Below are 23,082 nucleotides of genomic sequence, written 5' to 3'. Positions count from 1 at the left end.
ACACGACTCTAAATACCGGAGTTAGAAAGATCCCATTGAAAAGATAGGATACGCAATTTACGTAAGGGGATCTGCAGTATGGAAAAGTCGCGGCTGAAAAGTGAGCGTTAGACCCTATTTTGAGTGACTCCAAATACCGGAGTTAGCCTAAAACCAGCGTTAGGAGCCTCTAACGCTGGTTTTCACGGCTAACGCCAAACTCCAAATCTAGGCCTATGTGAATAACAGTGAATTGGATTTCTATTAGACAGTGCAGGTGTCACACCCTGGCAGCAGAAAAGAAAACATTTGCAGATTAGACAACAAACCGCTATGATACTCGTAACACTGAGAGCCGGATAAGAATAAAAATGGCACCAGCAGCCACTCCATTTTCAGCCAGAGAATGAGAATGGTCACGTGATTGGCTGCAAAATTAAGTGCACAGTTAGATAACTGCACACTTCATTCTCACAGCAGCCAAAACCAATATGACATTAGGTAGACACTCTAAATTAAAAAATACCAGCTATGGGGACAAACGGTGATCACTTAGCTTATAAATACTAAATACCCGTTACTCTCTACGGCTGTTCTATTTGTCTTGTTCAGAGGAATCTAACAAATGCACAGCAAAGAACGGACACATAGTGCTACATGCAAAAGCTAGATAAATAACAAACTTGCCCCCAAGATAGTTATATACACATACAAGATAAAACTCCTATATTAAAAGGAAATAAAAACACAGCCTCTGGGTATAAGTCCTAAAATAAAGGAATTAACACCTAAAGTCTCACACATATAAAAAGTGCCTGCCACTGCCTAAATACAATCCTTGCCAAAGGATTAAAGTGTCCCAATAAAGTTGCAGCTCATTCTGTTATTTTCTTAAGTGCCCATTTCCATACCTAGAACACAAAAAAGGCACTTACCTGCAATCTAGCTGTCAGGCAGGATGACAGCTTACAAGGTGTGAGAGGACACATACTCCACACAGAGACCTGTAGAAAGAGAAAGAACAGAGTAAACTTACTCTGGCTTTCTATACTAGGGCATCCACATGTTAGGAAAACGCGGCAAGGCCCACCTCACAAGTTCTTAAATGCTTTAAAGCCAACACTACCCTACTGAAGAGTTTAACGTGGACTATGGCTAGACCCAAAAATCTTACTTGAAGTGAAAGAAATCCAATTTTCTTCAAACACCAAAACTTTACCTACTCTATTGACAAAGGCAAAGAGAATGACTGGGGATTATGGGTATGGGAGTGACACTTAACAGCTCTGCTGTGGTGCTCTTTGCCTCCTCTTGCTTGCCAGTAGTGATATTCCCACTAGTAATTGATGACGTTGTGGACTCTCCATACCTTAGGAAAGAAATAAAGTAATGACATGCACATGATATTATGTACCAGTATAAATGTGAGGCCATATTAACACATTTGACTATTTTATATTTGTAACAGATGTTCTGCGTATAGCTATACTTGAATGCACCAGTTACACAATGTCTAACACACAGTGATATTTTTATGTGTGTTTCCTTATGTAATATAAATATGATATATAGACATTAATCCAGGGACACGCTTAATACTTTAATACTAGCAATAATTGCTCGTGATATTGAATTTTAATTTTTTTCACCCATCTTTTAAAGAGAAATAATAAAGGTTATATTTTATTTTACCCTGCCTATAAACTAGTCTGGGCACAGAGTGCTGATAGAGCATTTTCTTTCTTTGGAATCTTTTTCCAAAACTTTTTTTGCTATGTAAATTAACATGCTTGCCGGTCGAGGGCAACCTCCATGCATTTTTTTTTTGGTTATGGAGAAAGCCTTCCACAGGCTGGATTGACAGTTTCTCAGTGTCACCCTGAAATATTTTGGTTTGGGCCCTCAGATTATTTATAGAATACCAAATGTATATTTTAGTTCTACAGCCAAGGTTAAAACAAACATAATTTTATCTAACAGTTTTGGATCAGGAATGACCCCAGCCAGTATTGTCCCCTCTCCCCACTTCTCTTCATTTTAACCATGGAGGATTTGGCCACACACATCAGGCACAATGATAATATCAAAAGGATATGCGCAAGTCTCAATAAATTTAAGGTCACCTTCTATGCAGACAATTTCTCGGTGTCACCTCCCCCACCACCTCCTTTTCGGCACTTATGGAGGAGTTTTAATGTTTCTAAGCCTTTTATTAATTTTTCAATTAGTGTGCAGAAATCTTAAATACAACAGTAGATAACTTTTAATCCTAGTCTTGGTATATTTCTATCTGTCACATTGCCTAAAATGTATGAATTAATTAATAAACTCCTTCCCACAAAATTAAGCAAAGACTAATTATTGGCTCCTTGTGATGGTGCCTACAGGCACTCAAAATTTAAAATCCACCTCAACTATATCAAGACTTTTCCATTACATCTCCCCAGTCCCTTCTATGTTTCCCTAAAACACCTGCAACTCCTCTTCAGCTCATTAATCTGGAGACGCATTAAACTCAGCATTAACAGGTCCACCATGTATTGTCTTTTGGGGGAAGGAGGACTAGGTGTCCCTGACATTTTAGAATACTGCATGATTACTTTACAAAAACTGTCAAGGAAGTAGGGAGGCTAAGGTGTGGCTCCCTATTGACTCATATCATCAGCGATCCCCATTGGTTGCTCCCTTTGCTGGGTGGGACAGGTGACAAGACCATTTAAAACTAAATATTCATCTATAGTAACACTTATTTAAAAAATGGAATGCTATACTTGGTTCCCACAAAGGGATTTCAACTCAAATATCTCTTTTGAATTGTATCTCATACAATGTAGGGATTCATGAGGGATTTATACCAAAGACTTCATATATGGGAGAGATTGGTGAAACCTTCTCAATATCTAGGTGATTGGATAGAGGCAGGCTCAAATTGAGGAAGGATTTACAAAATGTTGCTGCAGGCACTTTTACCTATATTCTATTATATATTGGTATTGATCATTGTATCAGGTCACAGATATAAGAATACTACTCCTTTAGATCAATGTCATTCTCTTGTAATACCACATAAACTGTTGAGAATGTACATCACGTTGCCCTCAGTCACATACTTTAATTTGCAAGCCCAATTTTATTTTGTTTACTGTGGACCCCTGATAAGATCAAGTACAGAATATTATATGACAAGACCATTTTACATACAATTATAAGTTCAGTGCTCTCTAAGTTCATGTACATCTTGTTTAATTCACTTGCCATTTGATCATAATGTTCCTATAGTGCTTGGTTTTTATGTAATGGATTTGTAATGTATTGTTAAAAATACAAATTTAAAAAAAAAAAAAATAGAATAGCCCAATGACTCAATAAGTGGAAACTGTTTGGTTGGCTGGGAAAAAAAGCAAATTAAACTAAAAAAAAGTCAGCTTGAATGCATGATTTCCTTCATAGGCAGTTGTATGAGCATATTTGGAGGTAGTGGATAACAATATAATATGTGAAGGCTAATTCTTTCTTCGGTATAATATGTGAATACAAGTTAAGTGCAGCATTAGTGCAACTATATCTAAAGCAAAGGACAGATTGTGGTTATTGTGAACAGTATAAAAAGCTGGGGAGGAAAGCATTAAAACAACTGAGAGATGTAGCTAGAATTTGTTTTAGTAAGAATTGCAAAGAGTCTGTGACATGACTGTTCCAGTAGATTACCTGGGGAGAAAGTGTTTGGGAGGTTGACTGGGTTTTATAAGGCTACAGGTTATGAAATTGTGGTGATAAAAGATAAAAGCGGAGGGTGCACAAATTGCAGACTAGATCAATGGGTAGAAACTATGATGTGCTGGAGAAGTAGCTTACTGAAAGAGATCAAAGAAAAACTTAGAACATTTGTAGTAGAGGGGTGATGGGACTGCTACCTGGGATGTTTATAGGACAAGAGTACAACTATTAGTAAAAAGAGCACCTAGTCAGCAAAGTGGTCATAGTAAGTCTTTCTCTGGACTAGTAACCTTTTCTCCTGACTGTTAAATCATAAAATATGTTATACCCCCTGTGTGTGTGTTTGCTTGTGTGTCTATATTTATCTATTCCATACTTTGCTATTTGTAGGTAAGCATTATTCAACCAGGAAATTATGCCCCTGCTACCAACATTCAACCTCTGAGGTCTGCAGACAATGTTTGGAATGAACTTAGTGAAGAAATGCAGGACATCTATAACAAAGAATTTGTAAAAAAGCTCACAGATTTTGTGAATAAAGAATTGCTTAAAGGAAGTAACAAAGGACATGAGGTTGTGGATGCCATAGTAGATGCCCTTGCATCATCTAAACCAAAGACCCGTTATCTTGTTGCTAATATGATGGAAATGATTGGAGTCATCTTGTGCTCAGTTTGCCCAACCAGTCTTGTGGATGCCATATTAAATAATGCAATGGACCTGTAAATGTAGTTAATAATGAGTCCTTTTTTTATCCATCATTGGTTTAGATTTGCATGTTGTTGTTTTTTATTTTAGAATGCAATATAGTTATATATTGACCTTTAATAAAACTTACTAGAAATCTAAATTAACAACAACTTTTTAATTAAACTCTAATACCCTTTGCTGAACAATCACCTAAGTTGCTTATGTCGTATTCCTCAGCCTAGGGGTTGTCACTAAATCAGTGTTTAGCAACAGATGTATGATTCTCATAAAAGGAGCAAAGGATAGAAAAAGATGCTGTAAGAATTTATCCTTAAAATATAAATATTATATGCCTTGATTAGACAAAACCCTAACTATAGACAAATATTTAATCTGGGTTATCAAAAGATCAATACATACCTTGAGAGCTGAAGGTATCAGATAACAAAAGCTTAATACAAATTCAAAGCTTATATACACAATTTAAAACAAACAAATCAGAGCATACCATAAGTGAAAGGCTAATTCTATTTATGTTAACTACATTAAAAAGACTTTATAATTTTGGCTGACATATAGAAAATTCTATTTTAACTTGTTCATGCGCAGTCTATAGTGAGTTAATAATAATGTGTCTTGATTGACAGAGCAACGGAATGTACATGTAATGCAGTGCCTTTGAAAAAGCATTAACCCATTACTAACTAAATTCTGACTAATCCTATCTATCAGCAAAATTACGAGTTTTGCGGTATGAGTGAAAAAAGCAGCGTTATGGCTCTTTTTCACTACCGCTGGTATTACGAGTTTTGCAGGTTTAGCTGCACTGTGCACTATTTTGGCCGTAACGCAACATAACTACCGCAGCTTTCAAAAAGTCCTTTGCGCCGGTATTACGAGTTTGCCTGGGAGGCCAAAAACTGAGTGGTACAGCCAATACCGTCAAGATCCATACTGTAAACTGAAAGTCAGTAGTTATGAGTGTTACGCTACAACGCCGTAACATAAAACTCATAACTAAAGTGCTAAAAAGTACACTAACACCCATAAACTACCTATTAACCCCTAAACCCAGGCCCTTCCGCATCGCAAAAAAATTAAATAAAATTATTAACCCCTAATCTGCCGCTCCTGACATCGCCGCCACTAGAATAAACATATTAACCCCTAAACCGCCGTACCCCCGCATCGCAAACACTAGTTAAATATTATTAACCCCTAATCTGCTGCCCCCAATGTCGCCGCCATCTACCTACATTTATTAACCCATAATCTGCCGCCCCTAACATCGCCGCCACCTACCTACATTTATTAACCCCTAATCTTCCGCCCCCAACGTCACCGCCACTATACTAAAATTATTAAACCCTAACACTCACTAACTTTAATGTAATTAAAATAAATCTAAATAAAACCTACTTTTAATAACTAAATAATTCCTATTTAAAACTAAATACTTGTAAAACAAAACCCTAAGCTAGCTACAATATAACTAATAGTTACATTGTATCTAGCTTAGGTTTTATTTTGTTTCCAGGTAAGTTTGTATTTATTTTAACTAGGTAGACTAGTTAGTAAATAGTTATTAACTATTTACTAGCTACCTAGCTAAAATAAATACAAATTTACCTGTAAAATAAAACCTAACCTGAGTTACACTAAAACCTAACCTTAGACTACAATTAAATAAATTAACCCTCTAGGTTAAACTAAACTGCCAATAGCCCTTAAAAGGGCCTTTTGAAGGCATTGCCCCAAAGAAATCAGCTCTTTTATCTGTTAAAAAAAAAATACAAACAACCCCCCAACAGTAAAACCCACCACCCACACAACCAAACCCCCCAAATAAAATCCTAACTAAAAGAACCTAAGCTCCCCATTGCCCTGAACAGGGCTGCCCTGAACAGGGCTGCCCTGAACAGGGCATTTGTATGGGCATTGCCCATACATGAAACTGGGTCAGCTTTTTTTTCTAACACAGTATCTTTGAGCCCTTTATAACTTTTGTGTGCAATATTTTTTTTTCAATATTTTTTAATCGACAGTGTTAATATGAGTGTAACTGTACTTTGTAATGTATTTTGACATAGTGCAAAACTGTAAACTACAGCACTTTGAGCGCGAAAAGGATTGATGCGTAAAATACCTGCAAAATAGAAATTGATTGCGAGAAGACCACATTGCGCGCAGAAAATGGCTATTTGTAATCTTGCCCAACGTGTTTAATATAAGCAGGGAGTAAATCCATTAAGCAGCTGCTATTTCTTGCAACGTTGAGTAGAACTCAACGCACTAGAGCAATCAACAGTTCATATATTCGCTAACCCTGCTTCTATATTAAGCAACATAACAAACAACATTTTCTTAGGGAATTTGATTTTTAAAGATAACGCTAATACAAATGGGAATGTAAGGAAGTAACAAGAGAGAAGGAGAGCAGGAGATCGTGAAGGAGAGTATCTGGAGACAAGGTCTGAAATGTAGGAGGGAGCAGTGTAGTTGAGGGCCTTGTATGTCAGAGAGAGGATTTGTGTTTAATCCTGGAGACAAGAGGAAGCCAGTGAAGGGATTGGCAGAGAGGTGGTTGCAGCAGATGAAGAGCGACGTGTAAGGAAGATGAGCCTGGCAGAGTCATTAATTATGGATTTTAATAGAGCTAGACAGCAGCTAGGGAGACCAGAGAGGACGGAGTTGCAGTAGTCAAGGCGGGAAAGGATGAGAGAGTGGATTAAAATCTTAGCTATGGGGGGGCGGAGCTACCATTGAAGAGGAACAGACATGTTTCTTAGAGCTCCCGCTTGTATAACTCATAAATTTAATCCTATTGCAACTTTTTCTAAAATCTGATATCTCAAATTCATAAGACTTGATCTATAAAAATTTGAGATCACAGAGATACCAAGATTATACAGTTGAGTTGAGCGGGAGCTACGACACAACACTACTGCCAGATGCGGCCCTGATCCTGGAAACTAATAACACTGCCTTCACCATCTTACTTTGTTATCTAAGCTAAGAAGGAGCAGGCTGTCACATTAACAAGTTACAAGCAAGTTTACAGCGACTGATAGTTTAAACCCCACATATATAACTTTGAGGCTTTCCTATTATATACATGGAGTACCTTGATAGATGGGAGACAAAAGTGGCGCAGCTAATGGAGGATCACTTTACCTCACTACGCCGAGAACTCTGCACCTTAATTGATCTAGTAGGGGGGAAGTCGCATCTTGGGGAGAGCCGTCAGACGCCATACAGAGTAACTCAAAAGCATAGGCGAGAAGACACCACCCAGGAGAAGACTGGGGATAACAGCCGATCGACTATGATGCCAAGACAGGATCCCCACCGTGCAGCTCAGTTACAGCTCTTGAGTGTTCTCCCGGCATCCAACTTATCAGCAGCTAGAAAAGAGGTCGCGACATTGTCTGGCCCTCCCCAAAACGTTCAGCTTAGTAATCCTGGCTTTCTACTCATTAATAGGAGCACTTTGCAACATCCACGGAGCATACCTGGAGATACCAGCCTCAACTCTCTGAGAAGAGAGTCCTCCCACACCAAGGAATCAATGGACACATCACAACAGTCTGTAAGAAGACAGCGGCAGTTCAGAGATGCTCTTGTCCCTCTCAAGGCAGCCCTTAACACCCATGCAGAGAACCGGGGCTCCCTAGAAAAGGAGATACAGTGGGCCGGCAGTTCCGAATTTGGATGCAGAGAGAGGATTCCGAAAACGGCAGACGCTTGAGTTTCTCGGATATTTCTACCCACACCACAGTCCTAGAGTATTACGCCCCCTCACATGGATCCCCATGTAAATGGTTCCAATGGGACACCCTGGAGCCTCTAAAGGCAGGAGTAGGCTAGCTATGAATGGTTCGATGCAGATGGTAACAGAGTCAGAGCTATGTCCTGCTTTCCATGTGACTTAGTGATGTTACTCTAGAGAGCTTAAAAAAACAAACAAACAAGTTTAAACAGTTGTTTACTTTGCTGGACTCTATGTCAATTTTTTTAGCGGTCCTAGTTCAACCATATGTTTTCACTATAAAAGTTATTGGACAGTGGGTGGATTTTAATGAGGAATTCTTATTTTAGCTAAAAATAAGCAACTAGTCACAGCACATTAATGCCCCTTACAGCCTGATTTCTTTAGTCTCCTCTGCCTCTAATAATACCCATACCCCCCACATTATATATAATTTTGTACTACCCTAAACAATTCAGTTCACTTTTTTAAAATCTATAGTCTACAGTTTTGTTTTGTTTTTGTTATGATATTATTTACCCAGTTGCCATCTTTGTTTATGACTAATTTACACTACTTTTAACTTGCCATGTTAGGCTATTAAGTTTTGATGACATTTGTATCTTATAGAATGCCTGTATTTCTAGCTATCTCATACTACATTAGGATATTTGTACTCCTAGATAATTGTACTCCCTAGGCGGAAGTTATTATTAGGACAGTTTACCTATTTCTGTTGGGCCCCTCTCCTCCCTTTCCCGACGGTACTTATTGCCTGCGGGTCATACCCCTACTCCTTTTCCCCACATCGCCTATAGCTGGCATCTCCCCTGGAGAGGGGCTCATGCCAAAGTCCTCCGCATTCCATATATATTAATATCCCCACTTACACATAACTTTGGCAGGAGTTACCTTTATTCATTTGTTACCTTTGACCTCTCCTGTATTTTACCATGTCTCACGTTTAAAGCTGACGTGCTTTATTTAACGGGTACTTAGAAATAGTAATATAGTCTCTCTTTTAAGATAAAATATCCACTTTAGTTTATTTCAATGCATGGCAACCTGCATTAGACTCAATATACCTAAGGTTATGGTTATGGCATGTATTTAAGGTTGCTCTATGTACTGAGAGCAGGTTTATTTCCCTCTTTCCTATATATTTAAGACATTACTGACTGCCGTTACTTCCTATTGTTAGGTAGCAGAACTCTCAATTGCACACCCTACTTATGTTTATGGTAATTTTGAACACAGTATCATATTCACCTGTTCTGTCTGCATTTATGGTAAAAGGGTATCTTTCATCTATGTGTTATTTGGCTGGTGATATAAGTTAATGATGGAATAATTGCTACATGTGGGTCACTGTGATTATTCCTTATCTTGCTTGCTCCTCCCATGCTTTACACTGTTTCTCTTTATAACCTTAGTTTAAGTCATAAGAGCGTAACACCATATGTAGACAGCTTCCTCGCAATAGATATATAGACCTGGTCTTGCTACAGAAACTCACTCCCTTCCCAACATATGAGAATTATAACTTCCAATACCAAATGTCAGGGGCCCTGGTGTCTATATGCAGTTCAAGAGGTCTGACATCCTGTTAACCACGCTATTATGTTTTGTAAGGTATACCCCATCTATTTATATTATGGATCTTTCACAGATACCAAGTCACCAATTGCCGCCAGGATTATAGCTCATATTTAACTCCTATATGGGAGTCTTGCAATTTACTTGATCCTTAGAACCCCTCACTATATATATACGCCACCACAGGTAGTTTGAGAGAGATATCTTTACAAGCAGTTTGTTTATGTGTTCTAACCACTTTGGATAGCTCATAGTGCCTTATGTTTTGGCTCTTCTATCCCATTAAACTGGATAGTTATCCCCATGTACTTCCCCAGTAGTCACCTAAATAGCACGATACTACTTATAGAGCCCATATCTGTAACTATATAATATATCCTCTAATAGCCCCATCCACATTATTAATTTGGCATTCTAGATAGCTCCGCCCCTCCATCCCCCTCTTTATTTAATAAGAGCGGCTCTTGTCCGCTGAACTCCTTCTCCCCCTTCTTAACCAACTTGGTCTGAGAGCGACCAAACAAATACTATCCCACACTTGCCTCAACTCTATTAGCATAAATAATTCTATAAATTCTCTTCACGGTAAGGCATGGGCCGCATTTCTTATATATAAAATATAAAACTGAGGTTCCATTATTTTGCGTACAAACATATTTTCCTATACTGACATCCCTGTTTTGCTTGGTTAACTATAACAATCACATATGCCTCCTACCCGTTGCAAATATCTACCTGTTTATAAGGGAATTATGCATACGGGACATGGATGTATTTTCAATGATTATTGTACTCGTTCTCCTCCAAAGACACTCAGAATTTACTCCAAGAGCTGTTATTTCTTTAGTTCATAACTATGTTTGTGTAATAAGGATGTATCTTCCAGAATTATGCTATCTTGGTTACCGGATGAATATGTTATGTAACTTTTCTTACAACCTCAATAAAAAATATTTAAAATAAAAAAAAATCTTAGCTATGTCTTGTGTTAGGAAATGTTTAATTTTAGAGATGTTTTTAAGGTGGAAGCGGCAGGCATTAGCCCAGGACTGAATGTGAGGAGTGAAAGAAAGGTCTGAGTTAAGTGTGACCCCAAGACATTGGGCATGCGGGGTAGAGGTAACGATTGAGTTATCAACAGTTATAGAGAAATGGGGGTGGAGATTTTAGAAGGAAAAATAGGAGGAAAAATAAGGAGCTCAATTTTGGATAGATTAAGCTTAAGGTAGTGAGAGTATGAGAAAGACAGTTAGTGAGATGGGTTAGCAAGGAAGGAGAAGGTCTGACACAGAGAGGTAGATTTGGGTGTCATCGGCATACAAATGATATTGAAACCCATGGGACTTTATTAAGGAACCTAATGATGATGTGTAGATTGAAAAGAGAAGGGGACCGAGGACAGAGCCTTGAGGTACCCCAACAAAAAGTGGTAACTTAGCAGAGGATGCTCCAGAGAAGGCTACACTAAAGGTACGGTTAGATTGATAAATGCTGAAGTATTGCAGGGTTTGGAGCAAAAGAGGGTGGTCGACAGTTTCAAAGGCTGCAGACAGATCAAGGAGGATAAGCATAGAGAAGTGGCCTTTGGATTTTGCTGTAAGTAGGTCATTGGTAACCTTAAAGGAACATGAAACCCAACATTTTTTTTTATGAATTAGGTAGAACATACAATTTTAAACAACTTAACAATTTACTTATATTATTTAATTTGCTTCCTTGTTATCCTTTGCTGAAAAGTTTATCTAGGAAAGCTCAGGCGCAGCAAAGAACCAAGGTTCTCGATGCTGATTGGTGGCTGCATATATATACTGATTGTCATTGGCTCACCCATGTGTTCAGTTATAAACCAGTAGTGCATTGCTGCACCTTCAACAAATGATACCAAGAGAATGAAGCAAATTTGATAATATAAGTAAATTGGAAAGTTGTTTAACATTGTATGTTCTGCCTAAATCAAGAAAGAACATTTTTGGGTATCATGTCCCTTGAACAATTGCTGTCTCTGTGGAGTGATGGGGACGAAATCCAGATGGCAGTGGGTCAAGGAGGGAGTTTAGTGTAAGGAAGTGGGATAGACGTGCATATACTAGCTTTTCAAGGGGAGTTTCTACTGTATTCTTTGTTAAAGAGATATCTAGGTATGTCCCTGGAGCACTACATGGCAGGAAATAGTGCTGGCATCTAGTGCTCTGCTAATGTATAACATAATTGCAAACCTGCTGCCATATAGCTCTCCAGACGTGCACTCTTCTGAGCTTACATCCCTGCTTTTCAACAAAAGATACCAAAATAATTAAGAAAATGTGACAATAGAACTACATTAGAAAGCTGTTTACAATCGTATACTCTATCTGAATCATAAAGGAATTTTTTTGGTTTCATGTACCTTTTAAAATTGTATTCCAATATTTGCAAAACCTTGTGTTAAAATATATTATGACATATATCAAATGCAGGAGCATCTGTACTTAAAGGGACAGTCAACACCAACATTTTTGTTGTTTAAAAAGATTGACAATCCCTTTATTACCCATTCCACAGTTTTGCATAACCAACACAGTTATAATTATACACGTTTTACCTCTGTAATTACCTTGTATCTAAGCCTCTGCAAACTGCTCCTTATTTCAGTTATTTTGACAGACTTGCAGTTTACATTATAAAGAGAAAGAGAAAAAGGGAAGCATAAACTGGCACACTTATTGGGGGATAGTAAGCTAAATAAGTGCTGTGTGTGGATGAGTGATTAAAACATAACTTTTAATAAATGTTGTATAGCCATAAAATAAAGATGGACTAAGTCATCAATAAAAAGAAAATTCAAAAAGTGTCAACAATAGACACACTTGCTCCTCTTATTAACGATACAGTGATCAATCTGTATTAAAAATGGCTAACACTAGTAAGTAATGCTATTAAGTCTTATTAAGGTAACTGTTAACGTAGCTATGCACATAGGACTAAGCGGAGGATCAAATAAGGAAAGGTAGAGAACCTCACGGGGTTCTCAATAACAATTAAGTACCTCTAGACCAGTAACATATTACCAATATTTTCTAAAGTGAGTCTATGTGAGAACGATGCCTTAAAGGGAAAGTATACACTAATTTTCATATAACTGCATGCAATAGACACTGCTATAAAGAATAAGATGCACAGATACTGATATAAAAATCCAGTAAAAAACTGTTTAAAAACTTACTTAGAAGCTCTCAGTTTAGCTCTGTTAAAAAAAATAGCTGGAAAGCCCACTGCAAGTGGGAAATAAGACACTCCCCCTTCTTTTGCGTATGAAAAGACCCTTTACACAAACAGGAGCAAGCTGGAGTAGGTAGCTGACGGTATTCTCATAAAACTTTGGGGCTTGGTTAGGAGTCTGAAAATCAGAGCAATGTTATTTAAAAATAAGCAAAACTATACATTTAAAAAAAACAATAAACTTTATGGGCTATATAAATAGATCATCTACAAAACATTTATGCAAATAAAAAATGAGTGTATAATGTCCCTTTAAAGGCCAACAGTTAGACTAATATTTAGACGGATAAGAGGAGCAGTGCGATTGCCTGACAAGCGGTTCGCAACTGCTTTGTCAGAGGCGCCGGCCGCTCCAACACACAGTCTATATAAAGGTCCAGCGGCCAATCACAGGGTCGCTTTCAAATCCATATGGTTATTTAGCCAATCAGCATGGTGTTTGTATCTAATGAAGTCCTAATGACGTGTATGGACACTGCTTGAGTATCATATTAGATGAGAGGGGTGTGTGTTAGAGAGCCAATTACGATGAGGGGATCAAATAGGTATATCCCTCAATGGACTGTCAAAACATGAATTATCAATACCCGATCAGAGTTACGATCTAGTCTATTGCTTAGTATCAGTCATGCTCTTACTTTTAGGTTAACATATAAAATTAAAATTATATAGATATGGTGTGTGGAAGCACACCAATCCTCAAGGGGGCGCTCTCAATCAAAACAGATGTAACACAATGTAAAAAGTACAATAATAATGTATATAACAACAATCTAAAAATGAACAGCAGAATACCAGAGATAAAGAGATAACCTTATGACTGGAAACACAATAAATGTCCAAAACCTAATGATATCCAGTAAGTCACAAAGCTCCAGATGATGAAGGTCAGCTCTCTGTCATAGGGGGGTCAATATCCTGATGATAACAGATGGTCTGAAAAAAGAAACACAGAGGCGCCCAATGGCCTAATACCACAATACCAAGGGACAAGCAAAATATGTAAGACTAATACTCACAAACGAATAGCACCAAAAAGTGCAAGGAAGCAGACTGGAACCTCACAGTTGCCCAGCAAACTGAACAGACGCAGAGATAATTGTCTGAGACAACGCAAAGGCAAAGCATATTGAACAGAGGCCCTTTAAATAATAAGTGATGACATCACAATTCTGAGACTGCATCCTGTCTCACATGGATGATGCACACCAGTATGGCCATAAAAGGAAGTGCAGGAAATGAGCAGCATCCCCCACAATGCACCATAGTCAGGAAGAGAGGTGAGTAAAATGGTTGCCAGCAGCACATGGCAAACACAACAGGGAGAAAACCCTGACAGTACCCTCCCCTCAACGACCCCTTCCCCGCGGGAGGACAAAGGCTTATTGGGGAAACGGGCATGGAAGGTCCAGAGGAGGGAACCCAAGAACGCTCCTCCGGACCGTAGCCCCTCTAGTGAACCAAATACTGTACACGGCCCCTGGACATACGAGAGTCAATAATTCTGCTGACCTCATACTCCTCATGGTTGTCAACAAAGATAGGACGGGGACGAGGCAACACAGTGGTAAACCGAATACAAACCAATGGTTTCAGGAGGGAGACATGAAAAACATTGGAGAAGCGCATAGCAGGAGGAAGGTCAAGAGCGTAGGCTACAGGATTAACCCGTTGGAGTATTTGAAAAGGACCAACATAATGGGGAGCCAATTTATTGGAAGGCACAAGAAGGTTCAAGTTGCAGGAGAACAGCCAAACTCTCTCACCAACCTGGTAGGAAGGTGCGGGCAGATGCCTACGATCAGCCTGGAACCTTTGGCGCTGCATAGAATGATGAAGGCAATCCTGAATCTGCACCCACGTGGAACGGAGTTGCCGGAGATGCTCCTCCAAAGCCGGAATACCCTGAGACATGAATGAATTGGGCAACAAGGATGGTTGAAACCCATAATTCGCCATGAACGGGGATAACTTGCAGGAAGCATTAATAGCACTATTACGAGCAAACTCTGCCCAAGGTAACAGTTCAGACCAATTATTGTGGTGATCTGAGACATAGCAACAGAGGAACTGTTCCAGAGCTACAAACCAATGGTTTCAAGAGGGAGACATGAAAAACATTGGAGAAGCGCATAGCAGGAGGAAGGTTAAGAGCGTAGGCCACAGGATTAACCCGTAGAAGTATTCGAAAAGGACCAACATAATGGGGAGCCAATTTATTGGAAGGCACAAGAAGGTTCAAGTTGCGGGAGAACAGCCAAACTGCCCGCACCTTCCTACCAGGTTGGTGAGAGAGACGCCTACGATCAGCCTGGAACCTTTGGCGCTGCATAGAATGATGAAGGCAATCCTGAATCTGCACCCACGTGGAACGGAGCTGCCGGAGATGCTCCTCCAAAGCCGGAATACCCTGAGACATGAATGAATTGGGCAACAAGGATGGTTGAAACCCATAATTCACCATGAATGGGGATAACTTGCAGGAAGCATTAATAGCACTATTACGAGCAAACTCTGCCCAAGGTAACAGTTCAGACCAATTATTGTGGTGATCTGAGACATAGCAATGGAGGAACTGTTCCAGAGATTGATTAGACCGTTCCGCAGCCCCATTGGATTAAGGGTGATATGCCGAGGAGAAGGAAAGCTGGATCCCCATTTGAGCACAAAAGGAACGCCAAAATCTGGAGACAAACTGGCTACCCCGGTCCGACACTATCTCCTTGGGTAACCCATGTAAAAGGAAGACCTCCCAAGCACAAATTGAAGCAAGCTCCTGAGCGGTAGGCAGCTTCATCAAGGGAATGCAATGTGACTTTTAGAAAAACAGTCAACCATCATAAGGATAACAGTATTGCCATTGGAAACAGGGAGCTCGACAATGAAGTCCATGGAAAGATGTGTCCAAGGACGCTCACCATTAGCAATAGGTTGAAGAAGACCCACAGGAAGATGTCAAGGAGTCTTAGTCTGTGCATAAACTGAGCAGCATACGCAGCAACATCAGAACGAAGACCTGGCCACCAGAATTGTCGAGTGACAGACCAAATCATTTGGTTCTTTCCTGGGTGACCTGTGTCTTTAGGATAGTGGTAAGTGTGCAAAGGTTTAGTTCGAAGATTCTCAGGAACAAAACACTTACCACTAGGTTTCTCAGAAGATGCATTGGTTTGTGCAGCCAGGATCTCCTCCCCCAAGGGAGAAGTCAAATTAGTACGCATGGTAGCCAAAATATGGTCAGGAGGTATAACAGGAGTAGGTACAGACTCCTCCTTGGACAGAGGAGAAAATTGTCGAGAGAGGGCATCAGCCCTAACATTCTTACTACCAGACAGGTAGGAGACCACATAATTAAACCGAGACAAAAATAGCGCCCATCTGGCCTGTCAGGGCGACAAACATTTTGCTTCAGATAGATAAGTTAAATTCTTGTGGTCAGTAAGAATGAGCACTGGCACGCTAGTACCCTCGAGAAGATGCCTCCATTCCTTAAGTGCCAAAATTATGGCCAGTAATTCCCTATCGCCAATTTCATAATTGCACTCCGCTGGAGACAATTTCTTAGAGAAGAAACCACAAGGATGCAAGGAACCGTCAGGCGTAGGACGTTGAGACAAGAGGGCACCAACTCCAGTCTCAGACGCATCGACCTCAAGAATGAAAGGCAGGACAGGGTTAGGATGAGCCAGAACTGGAGCGGCAGCAAAGGCATTCTTAAGACTATCAAAGGCCATAATGGCAGTAGGTGACCAATGGAGTGGATCATTCTCTTAACGGGTCATGTCTGTGATAGGTTTGACCAAGGAAGAAAAGTTTTTAATAAACTTTCTATAGTAATTGGCGGACCCCAAAAAATGTTGAATAGACCGAAGACCAACTGGGCGAGGCCACTGCAGAACTGCAGATAACTTGTCAGGATCCATGGAGAACCCTGCAATGGAGATAACATAACCTAGGAAGGTTACTTGAGTCTGATGGAACTCACATTTCTCGAGTTTACAAAACAGGCCGTTCTTGCATAGTTTGTGAAGAACCCGTGTAACATCAGAACGATGAGCCTCAAGTGTGGGTGAGTGTATGAGGATATCGTCTAAGTACACCACAACACACTGTTGCAACATATCTCGTAGGACATCATTAATAAATTCCTGAAAAACAGCAGGAGCATTACATAGGCGAAAGGACATTACAAGATATTCATAATGCCCGCTCCTGGTGTTAAATGCTGTTTTCCATTCGTGGCCCTCCTTAATCCTAACGAGATTGTACGCTCCTCTCAAATCAAGTTTAGTAAAGACTGTAGCTCCCTTGAGGTGGTCAAAGAGTTCTGTAATAAGCGGAATAGGGTAAGCATTCTTAATGGTAAGACGATTAAGACCCCTATAATCGATACATGGTCGTAACTCGCCACCCTTTTTCTTCACAAAGAAGAAGCCAGCCCCTGCAGGAGAGCAGGATTTATGGATGATACCCCACAACAGAGCATCGGCAACATACTCCTCCATAGCACAATTCTCTGCAACAGACAGAGGGTACACCCGGAGCCGAGGAGGAATGGCTCCGGGTTGCAGGTCTATGGCACAATCGTAAGACCGGTGAGGAGGCAATGTATCGGCACGCACCTTGTCAAACACGTCTAGGAACTCTCGGTACTCCTCTGGCAATTGAGATACCAAAGAAGTGCACAAGACTTTAACTGGTTTCCGAAGACAAGTAGAAAATCATTGCGGGACCACGACAAAATTTCGGACCTGCGCCAGTCGAGACTGGGATTGTGCTTTTGGAGCCAGGGATAACCCAGGACAACCGGAAAATGCGGAGAGTTTATCACCTGGAACTGGAGGGTTTCAAAATGGAGAACCCCAACAGCCATGGACAACGGAGCAGTTTCGTGAGTAACAAGTGCGGGCTGAAGGGGCTTGCCATTAATGGCCTCAATAGTAAGCGGAATGGACCGAGGCAAAACAGGAATGGAGTGCTTTGACACAAAAGCACTGTCAATGAAATAGCCTGCAGCACTGGAGTCAACAAGAGCCTGAGTGACTATGGAGAAGTACACCCAGGAAAGGACAACCATGACCAAAGGTTTCTCCTTAAGCGGTTCCGGGGATGATGATAAACCACCCAAGGTCTGCCCCCGACAGGACCTTAGGTGTGATAATTTCCCGGCCGTGTAGGACAAGACTTCAAAAGGTGGCCCTGTAACCCACAATAGAGTCAGAGTCTCTCCCTTCTCCTAAAGGCCCTCTCCGCCGCGGAGAGACGCGTGAATCCCAGCTGCATCAGCTCAGCAGTACCTGGTGACTCGGGACCAGGAGGCATGGGAGGAGAGGGAGGTATGGGTGGGAACAAACACGTAGGAGACAACGGAACAGGAGGCTTCCGCAAGCACTCCTTGAAAGAGGGCCTCTCTCTGAGTCTGATGTCAATTAAGATCAAAAAAGACACCAATGCCTCAAGATCCTCTGGTAAATCTCTGGCAGCAACTTCGTCTTTAATCGCATCAGAGAGCCCATGAAAGAAGGTGGCAACAAGGGCTTAATTGTTCCAACCTACCTCTGCGGCAAGTGTACGGAAATCAATAGCATACTGAGCAACAGATCTTGTACCTTGCTGAATGGACATGAGTCGTTTAGCAGCAGAGGAGGAGCGAGCCGGACCATCAAATACCCTTCGAAAGGAGGCCACAAATTCAGGGTAATTTGAAATCACAGGTTTATTAGTCTCCCACAAGGGATTAGCCCAGGCAAGAGCTGTGTCAGAGAGTAATGAGATGAGAAATCCCACCTTAGCTCTGTCAGAGGGAAACGCCTGAGGTAACATCTCAAAGTAAATGCCCACCTGGTTCAAAAACCCTCTGCACTGAATAGGATCGCCTCCACATCGCTGAGGTAGAGGTGCAGAACCGGACATGCTCCTGGTAGGACTAGGTGCAGCAGCGGAAACAGGAGCAGCCATAACTTGCGGGACACTTTGGTCCAAATGTGCAGTGCGAGTCAGCAGGGTTTGCAGGGATAGTGCAAATTGATCCAAGCGGTGATCCTGTTCATCCATCCTGGAAATTATGGCAGGTAAAGGTGGATTATTAGCACCATCAGGATTTATGGCCTTTGCGTAATGTCAGGGTGCCAGGAATCAGACTGAGACGAAAAGTGCAAAAATAATCACACCTTTATTAATAGCAAAAAATAATAAAAAGTCCACAAGTCAAATAACAAGCCAGGAGACAAAACCAGAGCTGGTAGTCAGACGAGCCGAGTCAGGAGCCAAAGCGAATAGTCAGACTCGCCGGAATCTGGAACAAGGAAAACAGCAGAGTCAGGAACAAGCCAGGGATCGGTAACCAGGATGGACGTCAGGCAGCCAGGTAATACACAGGAACTCTCACAAACAGGTCTGAGACAACGCAAAGGCAAAGCATATTGAACAGAGGCCCTTTAAATAATAAGTAATGACATCACAATTCTGAGACTTCATCCTGTCTCACATGGATGATGCACACCAGTCTGGCCATAAAAGGAAGTGCAGGAAATGAGCAGCATCCCCCACAATGCACCATAGTCAGGAAGAGAGGTGAGTAAAATGGCTGCCAGCAGCACATGGCAAACACAACAGGGAGAAAACCCTGACAGCTGTACCCATTATCTATTTTGGCATTGTAACTATTGCCAGTATACTAAGTGTGTGACAATAATGTTTGATTGCTGTTGCTATTGTCTATCTTGGCATTATAGTTTTGGCTAACACACACAAAATATAATGATGGTATCGGTCAATGATAAAGCCATACATAGGAGAGATTCTCTATTGGTACAATATGTATAAAGGACAAAGTCTCAGAGAGTTATTGCAATTCTTGTGATCTCATTTGAAGATGTTCATACTATCTAATAGTAATTTGGGAAGTTCATGATAAGGTCTATACTGTAGGTACCATACATGATCTTGAGGGATATGATTATAAAAAGGTTTTGATATACCTAAGGGTATGTAACTATTGTAGGAATGCACTATATGTTATCATTTCATTCATTCCTAGAGGGGCCATACTTTGTAAACAGAAAATCCATTTAGTTTCTGCTTTTAGTAATGCATATTCCATATTACCACCTCTTATACCCAAAGAGATTTTCTGGAGTATCCAGCATTTTAACTCAGGTTTGCTATTATGGCAATCTAAAAAGTGTTTCACAACCGATGTTAGCTTTCTACCCTTTTCTATATAAATTTTAGCATTCCTGATATTTCCAAGGTGTTCACCTAGGGGCCTATCTATCAAGCTCCGAATGGAGCTTGATGCCCCATGTTTCTGGTGAGCCTGCAGGCTCGCCAGAAACAGCAGTTATGAAGCAGCGATCACAAAGACCGCTGCTCCATAACCTGTCCGCCTGCTCAGAGCAGGCGGACAGACATCGCTGGAAATCAACCCGATCGAGTACGATCGGGTTGATTGACACCCCCCTGTTGGCGGCCCATTGGCCACGAGTCTACAGGGGATGGCATTGCACCAGCAGCTCTTGTGAGCTGCTGGTGCAATGCTGAATATGGCGAGCGTATTGCTTGCCGTATTCAGCGAGGTCTGTCAGATCAGGTCCGCCAGACTTTGATAAATTGGGGCCCTAGTCTTTTCCTGAATTCTCTTGTTGATATATCAATCTATTTTTTTAGGCAATTACATACCAGACAGTAAATTATATTGCTTGTCCTACAATTGAAAAATCCATTGATCTTTTTGGTTCCTGCTGGAAATATAGACATTTCTTTCACAGTGCTCATAAATGTACAGTACTTGCAGGTACCACAAGGGTATGTGCCATTGAGGCCATCTTTTTTTCGACTGATCTTTTTGACAAAGTGACTCTTCATTACTTTGTCTCTGATAGTAGGAGCTCTCCTCCAACTTATCGCTACTCTTTGGTCAATACTTTTTGCCATATCCTCATCAGTCTGTAATATGTGTATATGTTTGTTAAGTATGGCTTCATTGAAAGTACACACGAATCTTACCCTTGTGTCCTTAGTTTGTTTTTGTTTGGGCAACAATAAACTATTTCTGTCCATATGTTATGCTCTGTGGTAAGCTTTTTTAAGAATACTGTTGGGATAACCTCTCTTCTTCAGTCTTAGTTTTAATTATTTAGCTTCATTTTTGATGGAATCAATGTTTAAAACAGTTTTGATGTATTCTAAGGAATTCCCCAAATGGAATTGCTTTATTTGTAGATTGATGATGTGCACTCTCAAAGGATAATATTGAATTAGTAGCTATTTTTTTTCTGTACAGGCTTGATTGTACTTGGCCAAACAGGTCTCTTGAGATTGTCAAATCCAAAAAGGTTACTTTAGTGTAACTAATCTCACATGTCAGTCTAAGATTCAGGTCATTACAGTTCAGTTTGTTTATAAACTCTTTGAACAAAGATTCTTCACCTCTCCATAATATGAAATTTCGTCAATATATCTTAGCCATAGTAAAACATTCTCTGTATATTGCTCCATTTATCATGAACAGAGTGACGCTTACACTACAAGGATAGGTTATTTCTAGGTTATCACCATGTTAATGGGATCATATAATGGATCTTACATATTCAAGTGTATAACCATTGATATATCCATTAAATGGGAGTACATATCTTAGCTGTTATCAGTGTAACTACGAAGTATGTAATCAATGAGACAATGTGGGACTTATCTGTCCATTTATGTTTGGGATATGAGAGAGTGATAATCACATTCCCGTTACTGTAATTTTATTCTTTAAATCTTAGTTATGATCATGCTATAACATGTTACGTGTTACATAACCTAATAATATCATACTCTATGTCTGTAATTACCATAGTCTATTTGATACAGATAAAGGGAACAGCTCAGCCACAACCTGGATATAACGAGTCTGGGAGTGATCGATCTACATTATTTAATATATAATACAATGGGCATTATATTTGCTTCATTGTATATGTTAACCTAAAAGTAAGGCCATGACTGATACTAAGCAGTAGACTAAATCATTACTCTGATCGGGTATTGATAATTCATGTTTTGACAGTCCATTGAGGGATATACAGTACCTATTCGATCCCCTCATCGTAATTGACTCTCTAACACACACCCCTCTCATCTAATATGATACTCAAGCAGTGTCCGTACACATCATTAGGACTTCATTAGATGCAAACACCATGCATATTGGCTGATTAACTGTATGGATTTGAAACTGACCCTGTGATTGGCCGTTGGTCCTTTAAATACACTGTGTGTTGGAGCAGTCAGCGCCTCTGAAAAAGTATTGCGAAACGTGCGTCAGGCATTCACACTGCTCCTCTTATCCGTCTAAACATTAGTCTAACTGTTGGCCTTTAAGGCATCGTTCTCACATAGACTCACTTTAGAAAATATTGGTAATATGTTACTGGTCTAGAGGTACTTAATTGTTATTGAGAACCCCATGAGGCTCTCTACCTTTCCTTATTTGATCCTCCGCTTAGTCCTATGTGCATAGCTACGTTAACAGTTACCTTAATAAGACTTAATAGCATTACTTACTAGTGTTAGCCATTTTCGATACAGATTGATCACTGTAACGTTAATAAGAGGAGCAAGTGTGTCTATTGTTTTTAAATTTACTTTTTATTGATGACTTAGTCCATCTTTATTTTATGGCTATACAACATTTATTAACAGTTATGTTTTAATCGATCATCCACACACAGCACTTATTTAGCTTAATATCCCCCAATAAGTGTGCCAGTTTATGCTTCCCTTTTTCTCTTTCTCTTTATAATGTTGAAAACATTAGCATAAGGCACTGCCCACCTCTTAATACTTAGGTTTACTTGAGAGGGATTTGTGGGGATAGTTTCATGCCCCCCCCCTTTTTCCCTAGGGACTTTAGGGAAATTTTCTTAATAGACTTGCATTTTAGCTTATCAGGGCTCACTCCTAGGTAACTTAACATGCGTGAGCTCACATGTTATCTATGAAACACATGAACTAATGCCCTCTAGTGGTAAAAAAATGTCAAAATGCTTTCAGATTAGAGGCGGCATTCAAGGTCTAAGAAATTAGCATATAAACCTCCTAGGTTT

The 23,082-nt window shown here is 40.1% G+C and overlaps 1 protein-coding gene and 1 long non-coding RNA gene across 2 annotated transcripts in view; one reads left to right on the top strand and one right to left on the bottom strand.

Moving 5' to 3' along the window:
- The window catches only part of LOC128657746 (D-beta-hydroxybutyrate dehydrogenase, mitochondrial), a 104,247-nt gene extending 93,547 nt beyond the window's left edge, over positions 1–10,700 (top strand). Inside the window, exon 4 of the mRNA XM_053712155.1 lies at positions 4,087–10,700. Coding sequence (XP_053568130.1) covers positions 4,087–4,422 — 336 coding nt within the window. The 3' untranslated portion in view covers positions 4,423–10,700. The remainder of the gene's footprint in view (positions 1–4,086) is intronic.
- LOC128657748 (uncharacterized) overlaps positions 1–23,082 on the bottom strand; it is a 115,357-nt gene that overhangs the window by 38,923 nt on the left and 53,352 nt on the right. The gene's annotated exons all lie outside the window — the stretch shown is intronic.

The sequence above is a fragment of the Bombina bombina genome, chromosome 4 (genome assembly GCF_027579735.1).
Source record: "Bombina bombina isolate aBomBom1 chromosome 4, aBomBom1.pri, whole genome shotgun sequence".
Lineage (NCBI taxonomy): Eukaryota > Metazoa > Chordata > Amphibia > Anura > Bombinatoridae > Bombina > Bombina bombina.
Note: the sequence above shows the minus strand (reverse complement) of the source record. Positions and strands in the feature narration are given on the sequence as shown.